Source organism: Leptosomus discolor, chromosome 7 (assembly GCF_034619465.1).
Source record: "Leptosomus discolor isolate bLepDis1 chromosome 7, bLepDis1.hap2, whole genome shotgun sequence".
In the NCBI taxonomy this organism is placed as follows: Eukaryota; Metazoa; Chordata; class Aves; order Leptosomiformes; family Leptosomidae; genus Leptosomus; species Leptosomus discolor.
The window spans coordinates 49,380,669-49,395,887 of record NC_141397.1 but is presented as its reverse complement, the minus strand read 5'-3'; the positions used below and the strand labels follow the sequence as shown (position 1 = coordinate 49,395,887).

Below are 15,219 nucleotides of genomic sequence, written 5' to 3'. Positions count from 1 at the left end.
CACAGAAGTGTCGTAACCTGCCCAGTTTACAGAACCCCATAGGAAAAGGAGATGGCTGGAACAGCACAGAGCTGCCACACTGTCAGACAGCTCGTGCAAGCAATGGACATGCTAGAGGTGAGGACAGATCATTCATTACTCCGAAGTTTGAGCTCTGCTCATTCCTCAGTAACCCTTGGTTCAGCTGAAGGAGCCCTAATATACCACGTAAAGAGAAAACATTGTTCAAGGAGTTGTCATAGACTTGGTGGAAAAAAAAAAAAAAAAAAAAAAAAAAAAAAAGCGTAATTTGCAATGAAACAATCGGCTTGTTCTTACAAGGGGAAGTTGAGTTTACTTTCCTCCTTTTCATTATCAGTTAATTTATGTTAGCAAACACTGTTTCTTATAAAGCATTGTTTCACATGGATTTGGTTTACTGATAAGCAAATGTTGATATGACTCATCTGACAGAATTGTTCCTGCCTAGAAAAGGGGACTCTTTCTCCAAGCTCTTTAAATACTCAAAGATCCATAAAATATACAAAATATGTTCAGGGCAGTGTCAGGGACTGACAGACATGCCCGGTGAATAACAATGCAAGTCCAAAGTTAGTCATGCAGTTACTCTGCATTTACACCCTGTTGACAGGAATCGGCACCTAGGAGCGATATTCAATCTGAGCAAGTGAAAAGGAGATATAACAGGTTATTAGTGTTATTTTCAGCTAGCCAAATCCCATATGCTTGCGTCTTTCATGTTTGTATTTAATTTGATATGTAATTCACATGAGTTAGGCAAAAATTATTGTCCCCGATTTGATGTTTTTACATACACATTTAAGAATTATGTCCCCTGTAATCCACTGTCACTATGTTAGACCTAAGTTAAAATCTTTTATACAAATATCTCAATCTTTTCGCATCAAAAACATTTATTCTTCATATATTTACAAAGTAAATTTTCCACGTGAAAGCAGCCAATACCTCACAACTGCATTTCCATTTAATCAATTTAATTATTGTCCCTTTGCCTCACCCAGGAAACATTTAAGGCCACTTTCTTCTTAATCATTTCAACTAAAAGCCACAGTAGTAGCTTTAGATTTTAAATATTGTCAAACCTCATCCTGCAGAATGGGAAATTTTATTTGTTGAACAAGACTCATAACTATTGTGAAGAACCTGTAATGGGAATAGCATGTCCTGTAATAGGGCATGTGCAAGCCTTGCAGTTTAGAAAAGTGCCCTTCATGAGACGCGTCTGTTCTAAAGATGCCACTTGCACAAACTGTTCAGAAATGCTGTGGTAAAACTTTCTTTTATACATCTGACTTGTACCTATGTAAGTCATCTTAACTGGATCTAGTGCTAGTAAAATAAAATATAATTCTTTAGAAGGTTGTTCTGCCTTCAGGGGAAAGGAAATGCAAAACTGGAGAGGGAGTGAAGTAGAACTTGACACATCTGTAGATTTATGCCGGAGGTTCAGTCGTATATCATACAGGATCCTATAGGTTTATATCCTACAAACCAGAAGGAATAAGCAGTAACTACTGCCTTCTACTAGAAATAAATAACCACATTTCCTGGCAATTCCTAAGCTTGAATGGGATCTGTCCTTGTTTGTTGTCAGTGAGGAGCATGGGTATAGAATAGAGCCACAGAATGTATTGCTATGTGGTTGGGTTTCTGCAGTATGAACTCCATTAAACAAAGAAAAAAAAAAATTCTACTTAGGGCTTTTTGCAGGGTTAAAGCCTGTGAGGCAGAAGTTTATGGATCGCTCTGGTATGGTGCAGATCTGACAAAAAGCAGCATGCACTCTGAATATCTAGTATATTCTTGGTAGTGGACAGCAGATTTTCATTTGCATTGTCACTCATTACCTTGGAAGTTGTCAGTTGTTTTCAAACAAAAGCAGAGGGGATGACTTCTCTAATCCCGTCTCTTACACCCTCCACAAAGAGCAGTTGCCTAATGTGCAATGTGTTTTGTTATTAGCAGTCTTTGCCCCAAGGGATTTTCTGTGAAAAGGCTGGAGCAAATTAGTTTAAAGTCCTCTTGAGGCGAAAGGTAGATTTTTTTGGCAAGCAATCTGGTGGAAGTTTTTGGGACCTTCTTTCAGGCCAGTCACTGACATAAACCACTCCCTGAGGCTGCCTGAGTAGGGACTGGAGTGTACAGTGAATGTAGAAACGTCTTATTTCCACCTAGTTGCTCAGTATTCACTCTTCCCCCATTCCCAGTGCTCCTCAATTACAGTAACTAACTGAGCTATCTTTGCCATAGACGTTTTCTGGCATCAGAGAGAAAAAAGACAAATCTTCACAACATTGTCATTATCATAATTAACCATAATTAAAGAACTGTTTTAACAGATGCATACTTGATGTGTTTTGATATAAAAATAACAAAACTACAATGAAGGAAGAGCTATGTTTTATGCAACAAAACCTACAACCCTGTGTGAAGGATCTGATTAAAATATTTGTGTACTTACTGAACAATGTAATCTGCATGATATGATAATATAATCAGGTTGAGAAAGATACAACTCAAAATAATGTGGACTCATAACTTCAGACTCAGCTTCTTTGTAGGACACTGATACTTGTCAAATTTTTTATTATTATTATTTATTATTATTACAACATCAGAAGGCACAAACCTATTAAATAAGAGTGTTCTAAAATAAAAGTACAGTAGTACAATAATGGGCTTCTGTGGGACTCTACTGCTGTGTTTAATGTATAAAAAGAACATTTCTATCCAGCACACCAGTTAACAATAGCAATATAAGCAGGAGATAACCTGTTTGCCACAAATTCATAAGTGTTTTGAAGCTCATGTCCTGCTGACTCATTCTGAATCATATCAGGACAAATACTTTCATCCTGAGAAGTTATTTACTGCCTTAGAAGGTTCCTATTTCTGAAAGTTTATCACACTATTTTCCTGTCCCATTAGACCTATCTGTATGCTTGTCATTTGGTTAATCTTTTATTATTTTTTCCAAGAAAAAAAAATAATTCAGTTTTTACTTGACCAATGAACATCATTGTGCATTAATACTCTTATACCCTAGAAACAGGAGCTAGCTTGGACACAAGAAATCTTGTCATTCTCCTCCATCCTTTTTTGCTGTAGCAAGGATGCTGTTTAAAAAAATAAAACCAAACTTAATATGTTTGTTGAAAGTTGGATGGGTTTCTTTTCCTGTCTACATACTTACAGAGATTCTCAGACTTTCAGAGGTCTAATTTTTGGATTTCAATTACTAAGGAAAAAAATCTGGCACAAGATGGAACTGTATCCCAAAACATAACCACACCCTAATTTAGAAACGTGAAACTCAGGGTTGATATTCTTCAGTGTCTCTTATTTCTGTGGGAGACTGAACCAAGCCCAGGTAGATATCTGAAAACTGTCAAGCCTTAGGAAGATCACTGTCTGTCTTAAAAACATTCAACTGTTTCATCAAACAATATATTTTACATTTCAAGGGGACCTGACAATCTCCACTTACGATATGGGTATGAATTCCTCCTTTCTTTGTTCTTGAGGACTTGTATAGCTATTTGATTGAGCTAATCCAATAAAAATGCTAAAATCGGTTCAAACGTGTTTCTCTATAGTTCATTTCATGCCCTATTTTACAGCAGGTTATTCTTTCATCTAATTTACATTATTCTGAAATCACAAACTGATCATAATTATCTTTTAATGGTAACACAATCTCATGTAAAGGGAATATCAGGTGCTCCAGTGAAAGCCTACTGTAGCAGGTCCTTGCAAATAAGATCATGGGGTGTATGTATTTTGATGGAAGTAGTAAATGAAAGTATTTTCATATTTTATATGAAAAATCAATATTTAAACTGTAGTTTTAAATGTGGGGCAAAACTATTGCTGTTTAAGAATCTTTGGGGTGGGTCATTCTGAAATTTAGAGAATAGCTGAATTATTCATGAATTAGTTCAGTATGAATAATAACCAGAAGCATAAGTCTGTCTCCCACAGAGATTGATAGCAGGTTAGTATCTAGCAGTGTTTCTATACTTAGAGAGGGAGTTCAAAACATTATTGGTTCTCACTTTCTTGACTCAAAATATCTTTCTTCTAAATTTCTGCTGAATCAGACATCTTTCCTTTTAATCATTCAGGTCTGTGAGGTGCAAAGACTTTCTGTAGACAGGTCTTCTATACTAACATTCTCAACTGTCCTGAAACCTATTTCTGAGAGCAGGATTTTGCTGTTACATGGAGTTCTGAAGAAAACTCATATAATATTTTTTTGATACAGGGAATCTTCACGAAGTTGAAAAGAAAAGACAAAATGATCCTCATATATCCCTCTGTCAATATATTAATGAGGTGATACTCAATGATATTAAAGATTAGCACATTTGAAGCTGCAAAAGTGAAGAAAACAGATACAAACTTTTGTTCTTGGTCTGTAGCTAATCTGTGATACCTAATGCTATCAGATGTTGTTAAAACCATGGATTTAGCAGAGTCTTTAATAAAGTCAGACATTTATATTGATAATGAGATGGAATTAGAGGTCTTAACATTTTAGAATACAAAGCACCCACTCAGCTGAGAACTAGAAAAAAACCTTCTCTTACAGAATGCAATTTTATAATTGGCTGCAACAGGTTTTCTCGAACTTACAAAACTCTTGAATGTTTTGACCAGGTGAAATTCTTCAGGATATTGATGACTTGTAGGTAAAGAAAGAGCCTTACATGTTGTGATTGCTATAATGACGATAATCATTGAAATAACTCATTGGTGAACTGAATTCATTGCTGACTGAATGAATTGCCCAATTAATTAGTGAATCTGATTTACCTGACACCCTGACTGACTTTATGTTTTAGTTCAGTATGTAACAACAGTTGTGTAATCTGAGAACTTAGAATTGTTGACATTTAATTACAATGTTTTTAACTCCTGTAGTTAATAGCATCACTATCTTATCTTCCCTCTGTAAACCAGGTATTTTCAGTCCTTCTGTTTTCATATAGAAGTCTCAGTGTTACTACTATTTTTCTTAGAATTCATCCACCTTCTTTACACTGGTGATTCAGGCATTTCTAAAATATTCTACCATTATTGTATCTGGAAAGTCTTATGCCTGATTTTTTTAGATTTTATTTTTACTGTGTCTTGGTTTGAAAGACAGGTGCCTGCAGAGGAAGGTAGGAGCCACCCTTGAAATGGAAAGTGCAACCCCCTTCCCTCCAAATTATTATAATTTTGAAATTAAGGGGCCTTCAGGCAAAGATATGGGGAATAGGAATAACAGTTCTTTACTAAAATATATATATACATAACACAAGGCAGGAAAAAAAGAAACAACCCACTGGTTTACACTGACAGAGTCAGAAATACAACCTGCCACCCTGTTAGGGTGGCAGTAGCAGTCCGATAAGATGCTGGCTGCAGTCCTCCTGAAGCGATGGATGTAGTTCTGTGGAAGCAGCGATCTTGTAAAAGGGTCTGGTCTTCCTCCGAAGGTCCAGTGGTAGGTAGGTAGCTCTTGTCCTCTGGAACTCCAGTGGGGGAAAAACTCCTCTGGGAATCCAGTGGAAGAAGGCTGCTAGGGTGTTGGAGATCTCCGTTTTTATTTGGCATGGACTGCTTGGCTCCTTCCCCCCGGGCGGAGCGTCTCACAATGGGATGGGGAGTCGTGAGGCAGTTCCTTGATGGGCCATTAACAGGAGATAGCCCAGGAGCGAGTTATCGATGGGTCAGGCGATAAGGCATTGTTGTGCCCATTGACAGGAGATAGTCCAGAGGGGGGAGGCAGGGAGCACCGCCCCACCTGGTCTCAACAGCTCCTGAAGATGGTAATAGAATACTTTTTTTTTGGGGGGGGGGGGGGGCACATTTTACACTGTAACCTAGGACATACTGTCATGAGGATATCTGTCTCAAAATATGCATGTAAGACTGTGAATTATTCAGTATCTATTGGAGGTTCTCTCCATTAGTAATACTGAGTAAAGTAAACCTCGATGTAATGTTTAAATCTTTGTAGTGCGATAAAATATTCAGAGGCACTATGATTTGGACACAGTACAGTCGACAGTGTTTCATGGCTCATTTGCCCAAGTAATTATGAGGTTTTAGTCATCACTCAAAGATCAAGTGTGGCTTTTTCATTGCAAAGAGGTTCAGGTTTTTATGTATATAATGTGTAAAGGCTCTGATTTAAATGGAGCTCAGGAACACAGGGATCCTGAAGCTGTGTTATACTCATTCAAGGAATACTAAAAACACATTAAATGCTATTGTGTAGTTGTGAGCTCTGGTGAATTGATTTGTATGTCTTTGATGCAAAATGTAAAGTATAGTACAGTAAAGGCTGTTTGAAAGCCAGTCTGAAAAAAAGGGGGTGGTGGGGTTTTTTAGAAAAACAACATTAAATACCATTTATTGACAGTTTCCAGCTATGTTTGGTGACATCAACTAACTTTTCAGCTTGTGTTGGTCCACATCTTACACCCTTTTTTTTTTCAATCCTCACTTACTTTTGCTACATTGTTAGCATTACTTAGCAAGATTTACAGTTGCATCTTGAAATTTTGAACCTGGGCAAAATATTTTTTCCATTTTAAAGGAAAGAATCTCTGTATCTCAATAGATATTTTCCATACCCACATACATCAGATCTCTGAGGTGTAAAGTGTGTTTCTCTCCATTAAGCCTTCCCATCAAAACTTCTGATTTAAGAAGCAAACAGAAGATACTCTGTGACTACTAAAAAAACCCTGATGGTAGATCTTTTCCATTGCTCTTTGGGAAATGATAAGCAAAACCACCTCTTACATCACCTAACATCCTGCCAGGAGCACAGCTGTGCTCACTTGAACTCTTTGTCAGATCTATGGATGCTAAAGCTATACATGTAGATCTAATACTCAGCTGTTGAACAGTCACTGTGCCTCAGGTAACTAGGTCTGCATTTGGATTTGTAAAGCTAGTTTCTTTTCTGTTCTTCCAGTTATTTCTATAGCCAAAAGGGGTTTCTTCTTGTGTGATTTATACAGAATAGCTTAAGGTAAATTTATTATTGGTTTATTGATACCTGAGACACTTCACTGTGGTTTTCTCTTGCTCTGATTATTTAGCAAATGATTTGTAGAAGAAAAACCCATGATAATACCCCTTCTAGTGACAAAACTGATTTAAAAGATGACAAAAAGAAGAACGTAATAGTACATAGAGCACTTTTAAATAATGAATTACTGTGGCAAAATCATTTGATGTAAGGCATTCTACTGTATAGAAAAAGTTACAGGAATATATTGGCATGGTAGAAAAAGAAAGATCAGAATAAAGGAGTGAGTATTTCATTTTCATCTATACTATTTATGTTTTTCAGCATACATTTTAAATTCTGACTAGTGACTTTTTATTACTGTTGTGATATCAGTCAACCACCATTTTACTTCATATACAAGCAAGAATAAAATCATCTACTTTTCCTATTGTTGCCTTATTATTATTTCTATTCCTTGTGAAAAGAAAGAAATGCAACTCAGGTTTTTTTCATCTTTTGGCTGCATGATTACAATCTGTAGCTATGTTTATCTGGCTTCAGGCTAAAAGATAATCATGTCTAGATAAAGTAAGATTCTTTAGGGTGTTAGAATATGAGATGAAAAATTCTCTGCAGATTAGAAAACATATTTGGCAAGAAAGATTTAAATTACAAGTCTCATTCATGCTACATAGCATAACTGCACAAGCATTTTAAACCTGGAATTATGCTTTTTAAACCTTTACCACGATAAACACCCTTAGCAGCGAGATTCAGCAGTGATGTTTCAATGAATAACAAAATTGAAGAAAATAGAACTTCTGATAAAATCATCAGGTAGATGGGGCTGTCTGTATTGAGGATATAGTATGTGTATTGTACATCTTTACCTAGCAGTTTCTGTTAGATTCTAATTATGTCCTCTACAGCTTTAAATTAAGAGAAGATTCTTTTAGAACTGATAGGTTTTTCCATTAGCTTGCACGTGAGGATGCAGTCACTTATCAGAGAAGCGACACCCTATAAGCCAACCTGCCAATATGTATTTATTGCCGTAATTTTTTCAGTTTGCTGTAATGCAGAGGGATAGGTACTGTGATGCCAGTTTCTGCAAGCAGAAGATTTGCCCAGGATTTTTTAGGAAGCAAAGCTCAGCACAAATTTTCTCACCTGACTGCACCATTCAGGTATATTTTTATGAGAGACTTGTAGGATTTATTTCAACTTGTATTTGTCTCATCTCACATGTACCAAAGCTACCTGATGCAAAGGTAGCCTGCACGTCATTGTCATCTTGTCCCTCTTTGTTCATGCATATATAGCCCCTCTCAACAGTTCTTTTGGACACCAGGTTGTCTTGCATTCCTAGAAATGCTGGTAACTTGGATTACTTTTTTACCATCTGCATTTCAGTATAGTACAGCCTTTTGTTACATGTTTAGATGTCAGGTATGGTGCTTATGATGTGTTTTATATAGCCTTTCTCATCCACCTAAATGGCTAAAACTGTTGCCTGGCTTTTATCTTTCCTGTCTTGATGACTCCAGTATCTTTTTCCTTCACAAATGTGGTCTGATCCCCTTCGTGGCTAGTCACAATACTTCTGTTAAAATCGTTCTCCCAGTCCCTTGACAGCTTCTTTCTTTGCATTTTTTCTCCAGCATCCCTATTCTATTCTGCAGCAGGCATGCTCTGCTTACCTCTACTTTAAAACTACAAATTATATCTCTCTACTAGCAGTAGGCTGGATAGAAGTTTCACTATTTAGAGCTTTCTGACAAGAGCTTCCCCAAAACCCCCAAAGCAATTTCACTATCTCTTTTTAGATCCCTTCTTAAAACCAGCTGTTGCTAAAGGAAACTCTTGCAAAAAATAGGCTTCTGTTGAGCTGCATCTAAAGCTCTTCCTGAGCATTTAGATAGTTTCTTGTGTCATTATTACTCTGTAAAGTCCTTAGGAGTGGGCTCTGTTTTTTCCTCTATGTTGAAACAGCGGCTAGTTCAAGAATGTCCTAATCCCAGAGCAGCCTTCCTGGAAAGCAGCTTTATAACTAAATTCACTGGAAACTTCCATTAGTAGCTAGACAGCCAATGTGCTTACCAAAGTCTTTTCCTCATTGCATGGCAATTAAACGTTAGTGGCAGCAGAACAGTGGTTGTAAAAAAACCGGACCTTTTACATATGGAGATTCTTACTCCTTTTTTCACACAGGCAAGATTTAAGTTAGTTCATCTTTAAAAATGTGAGGACAACCCAATGCTCAGAATCATTAAAGCCCTGCAGAGTTTTTGTTCTGATTCTTCAGTGTCTGTTATTTATGTTGACTTTTTTGTCAGTCTAAAGTTTATTTTGCATTGTTGTACTGAGATGTGATCTACGTGCCAGTTCTTACTGGAAATTATGATGGTTAAACCAAAAGATTATTCTTGCTTCAGCAAGTCAAATATTTATATGGTATCTCCTCTACTGTGTAATGACAGCATTGTATGTAGCATTTTTTAGAGATGAGGCACTTTGTAAATGCCAGATTTGCATAATCTGGAAAATTCTGAATTCTCCAGTGTTTCATTACATTACTGTTTTTTTCTTTTCCTGTTGAAGTGGCAAAATACTTGCTCTAGCTTGATGGGATCCTCCCCACTCTTTTAAAAAAATATGCTTGGGTATAGAAAATGTCAACTCTCCTGCAGCAAAGCTAATCTGAGTTTTATTCTTCTGTTGTATTACTTTATTAATTTTCCAAATCCATGACCAAATCTGTTATTCAGAAATGTTATTTGCAGTACCAAACCATCGCTAAGTCCAACTGAGAAGTCTTCAGCAACTGTTTATTACTGATCAATTTATTTGCATTTCCTTATAAAGTATGTTTCTAATCATCTAGTTTCTGATCACATAAATAGATTTCTGAAATTGCATTATTATTCATGACAATAAGAAGTTAAGGCAGCAGGGCAACCCTAAATCAGCTCCCTGCTCTGTATTGATTGTATATAGCTCCTTAAACAGTCATATATTGCTAGATGCAAAAAAAGACATTGTTTGGGACACTTGGTCACCTAGCAGAATCTATAGCTTCAAGTTACCTATACAAAGCTAGAGGGACAGAGGGGGAAAGAATTAGACTTCAAAGGATAGGCTCAAGCTCAGAATTCCATCACCTAGGATGAGGACCCAAGTCGCCTGATACCACATCACACTTTCACATTAATGCACTTTCCAGCTGTTTAGTTTGATGAAAAATGGCTAGTGAGGAGCCAAGTGGAGCCGCTTCTAGGCACTGAGAACCCAGAGTCTCTTTGGCATGTTCTTAGTATCTAAGAAAAATGAAGGTAAACAATGCGCAGCAAGGTTTTGAATCTGAGGCTCATATGTCTTACTCTATCAGAGTTGAGTGAAAAGAGACTGCGAAGTGGAACCACGGTTTTTTTCATTTAGCTTTGGGTTTTGTGAGGGCCAGGTCTCAGCATCTCTCAAACATACCTCGCCGGCAAGATAGATCATTCACCAGTTTCTGAATCCCAAAGGATCTTTAGACAACCAGTATGTGCCTTACATAGTACTGGACAAGCCTCACCCCAAAAGACCTGTTGAGAGTTAAGAGGCTTTATGGATGAAAATTAAGTCTAGTAGGGCTCCAAGGCAGCAGCTCTCAGGATTCAGATTCTCAGTATAAGTAGAAGTCTCCTATCTAAGTCCTTTCATAGATCCGTGCCTTATTCTTTTTGTTCCACAGAATGCTACTTGCTACTTCATTTTAGGAAAGTAAGAGACCACTATCTCAAGTGGCTGATACAGTATTCTGAATGATGCACACTTGGTAGTATAAATGCAAAATCCAGATATATACAGAAAATAGCAGCCACTTCACGATGTTTATTATCACAGAAGTATCACATAGAACACAGAGATAAAGGTCTCATAGTTCAAAGGGCAACCACTTTCCCAAAGAAAATCTAGGGAGCTTGAGTAAATACCTCCACAAATACTTAGGACTATTGGGGAATTCCGTGGTAACCTATCTGCTTCCCTCTTAATTACATAAAGTTACTATACATCAGAAAATCTGCAGCTTGGTAAAGTATCAGAAAACAATTTGTAGTTAACTCTGAGGCTGTTTGTTTAGTAGCACTTTATCTGTTACTCAGATCTTCTGTGCTAATGTGACTTCAGAAACATCTTAGGTGTATAGCTGAGGGCAAAATGTGAATGCATGCAGCTCTGTTTAAATTATTTTTTTTGTAGTCTGTACTTACAAGAGCATAGTTGTCATTTTATGTGTTGCGTTCATGGAAAAGGTATGGAATGCAATGGGAGTTTTATTAATGAGATTGGAAACCTACAAAAAATTTTAAGTCTACTACAGGTTCTAACAAAGAGTGAATTCCTTTTTTCAAGATATTTCAAGATCCTTCTTAGAATACACATCTCAGATAGCATCACCTAGTTATATAAACCAATTATAATATTTCCTGTGAAACTAGTGGGGATTTAGCAGTGCATTTTGAAGTATGACTTTGTTGCCTTACTGTCATTGTGAGTTGTTAAATATCTGTCTCATTTGGAGACCTTATCTGGATCTTTGAATACAGCTAACATTTAAAAGCTGATAGAATAAAACAATTAATTTAGAAATATTAGTGCAAGCCACAGAGCTGATAGAACTGCCTTTGTTTAAATGTTCTACAACATTAGACAAATTAGTCTTAATAATGTCTTCTTAAGCTTACATTATCTTTCCTTTTGGAAAATAAACAGCTAAAAGCATTGTCCTCCGCTACCAGCAGATAATTATTCAGAAAAGTCTTTGCTTTGGAATTGTGTATGATGTTTTGATACAATACTTGAACAGTAGAACAGGAAATAAAATTTTTATATGATAGCAGTTTATGTTCAGTATTCACATGATACATTTATTTAAAAGAAGCTGAAGAGAATAAGAACCTGCTTAATGCTGTAAATTAAGCATAAGTATTATATAGTCTGTCTGAATGCCTGTTTTATCTTTCCCCTGACAGGTTGATAATGCATGGTTTTGTGAAGGCCATGGTACACATTGGCCAGTTAAGAGAATGGGAATTCCACTTTACTGACTGTTTATTTTTTGGATCCCTGATGTCTGCCACAGATCCAGGTAACTCTTTGAAATAAATTACTTTTTCAGAAGTCAGAAAAGTAAATAAGAACATAACAACTACATGTACCACAGAAATATTCAAAGTCTCTGTTTGGATTTTTTTTTTATTGCCATAGCTCTTAAATGTCTGGTATTCTGATAATCAAAAGTCAATCTGGCTCCAGAAATCTCTTGCGTTTGTTTTTGTAACTCATTTACCTATGTTTAGCTCACAAATGAAGTTATGGGGAGGTTGGAAAAGTGCTGTTTTCCAGTCTTCAGGACACCTACCAGTTCATTGCTGATATAAGAACTGCTGTAACGCTGGAGCCTCATAGTTCATGATTTAGACATTGCATTCATAGAGTCAGCATAGTTTGGGTTGGAAGGGACCCTTAAAAGTCATCTAGTCCAAACCCCCTAAAGTGAGAAGGGACATGTTCAGCTAGATCAGGTTTCTCAGAGCCCCATCCAACCTGACCTTGAATGTTCCCAGGAATGGGGCTTCTACCACCTCTCTGTGTACCACCTGTCCCTGTATTTCACCACCCTCATTGTAAAAAATTTATTCCTCCTGTCTAGTCTAAGTCTACCCTCTTTTAGTTTAAAACCGTTGTTCCTTGTCCTATCACAGCAGGCCCTGCTAAAAAGATTGTCCCCATCTTTCCTGCAAGCCCCCTTTACGTACTGGAAGTCCACTATAAGGTCTCCCTGGAGCCTTCTCTTCTCCAGGCTGAACAACCCCAACTCTCTCAGCCTGTCCTCACAGTTGAGGTGCTCCAGCCCCCTGATCATTTTTGTGGCCTCCTCTCGACTCAATCCAACAGGTCCATGTCTGTCTTGTGTTAGGGGCCGCAGTGCTGAACACAGTGCTGCAGGTGGGGTCTCATGAGAGCAGAATAGAGAGGGAGAATCACCTCCCTTGCCCTGGTGGCCACGCTGTTCTTGATGCAGCCCAGGATGCAATTGGCTTTCTGGGCTGTGAGAGCGCATTGCTGGCTCATGTTCAGTTTTTCATCCACCAGCACTCCTTAGACCTTCTTGACAGGGCTGCTTTCAACTATTCATCCCACAGCCTGTATCTGTGCTTGGGATTGCCCCAACCCATGTGCAGGACCTTGCGGTCGGCCTTGTTGAGCTTCACATAGACCCACTTCTCAAGCCTGTCGAGGTCCGCTGGATGGCATCCCTTCCCTCCAGCACATCAACATCACCACACAGCTTGGTGTCATCAGCAAACCTGCCAGGAGTGCATTTGATCTGACTGTCTATGTCATGGATGAAGATATTAAACAGTACTGGTCCCATGTGTGATCTAACCCAGTTTAAAGATATGGGGAACGTAGCTTTCAGATTTGGCCATCTAAATGTCATTTATAAGCTATCAGTTTACAATCTGAATGCAGTGTTTCATGATAAATACAACTCTAAGATAGATACCTACAGGTTGACTTGAATTTGCAGATATGAGATTTAAAGCCTAAGGTTACAGTAAATAGCCAAGTCTGGGAAACAGACCATATACATTTAGCCTGTACCCAGGGGTAAAGCATAACAGATGCTCTGTCATCCAACAACCCCTCACCAGCAGGGGAGGGGAATCAGGAAAAAGGGAAGTAGACCCATGGGTAGATGTTAAACAGGTTTAGTGAAACACCACCAATACCAACAGAGATATACAGAGTTATACTTAGCCAAATGACTATCCAGTCATCACAATCAACCAGAGAGCAACCCTCAGTAGGATCCCCACAGGAGCTCACTCTCCTTAGTAAACCTTCCCCCTTTATAATGACCATGACATTATGGGATGGGCTACACCTGTAGCTCACTCAGGTCAGCTGCCCTGGCTGACTTGAACCTGCTAATGGCCTGCCTGGCATGGCTGGGCTGTGGTTCTATCCCAGCCAAACTGGGATACAGACTCAGTGATCTTTGGAATCACAGAATTACAGGATCATTTAGATTTGAAGCGGTGTCTGGAGGTCTTCTAGCCCAACCTTCTAATAAAAACAGGGCTAACCTCAAAGTTAGCCTAGGTTTCATAGATTTGTCCCGGTATTGTTACACTGAAAATGTTTATGAGTACTCTGATGTTAAAAGTAAAGTATTGCCTTTTGTATCTGTAGGACAGCAGTGAAGGAGAAGGTGAAAAAATGATTTTTTTGTATGCTATCTACAAAGAGACAAAGTACAAAGCCTGCAAGGGTACATTGGATTTTTGCAAAATTTTCACTTGAGCCGTTACAAGAAAGCATTTTGTCATGCACATAACACGCTGCATTAGTGTTAACTACCCTTGAGAAGCTTCTCCAAGAATCTTATGAATAAATCTTTCAAATTCATGGCTATTAAAAGAAATGATAAAGAGCAACATTGTTCTACAAATTTGTTCCATTCTTTAAACGAACACACAATATTTAACAAAAGAGTTTGAGCTTGTGCTTTATCATTCTTATGGCTTAAAAATATGGTAAAACAATTTATTTCCATAAACCCGGTTGTTGCAAGATTACTGTAAAAGCTGCATCAAATTATTATTCTCAAATTAATCCAAGCATCCAATATGCTGCCACTTATAAAATCACCCAAGTACTTTAATAGGATTGAGCACATGATTGAAGCCTATCCTCAGAGCAGGAAAAAAACCACAGAAACTGAAAACACAAAGAAAACCTAGGAAAATAAATAGCTTATGTAATAAAATGTTGCATGTAGCATCCAAGTACATTTCTTGATTGTGCTATGAATAGTGTTTTGCAGTTGTCTTAGTTTATTTTCCCATTTTCCAGTTGAATACTATTTATTTTCACAAATGAACATGTTGACTTATGAGGAGAAATATATGAGACAAATGCACTGATTTTTATTCTAATAGTATTAAATCACGACTGATTAATCCAGAACAATCATGAGGGAAAACAAAGAGAAGCTCCTCCTGCACTGGAAGGAATATGAAGTGACAAGCACTACTTTTCCCAGATTTTTAAATAAGCTTAAAAAGCTAACACTGCAGTTGAGAAAACTACTTTTAGTGTGACAAACTATCATTGATTAATACTGTTTGTAA

The 15,219-nt window shown here is 37.6% G+C and overlaps 1 protein-coding gene across 1 annotated transcript in view; it reads left to right on the top strand.

The window, feature by feature from the left end:
- SLC9A9 (solute carrier family 9 member A9) overlaps positions 1-15,219 on the top strand; it is a 209,440-nt gene that overhangs the window by 34,591 nt on the left and 159,630 nt on the right. The window contains exon 5 of the mRNA XM_086468065.1: positions 12,052-12,167. Within this exon, the coding sequence (XP_086324191.1) occupies positions 12,052-12,167 (116 nt within the window). The remainder of the gene's footprint in view (positions 1-12,051; positions 12,168-15,219) is intronic.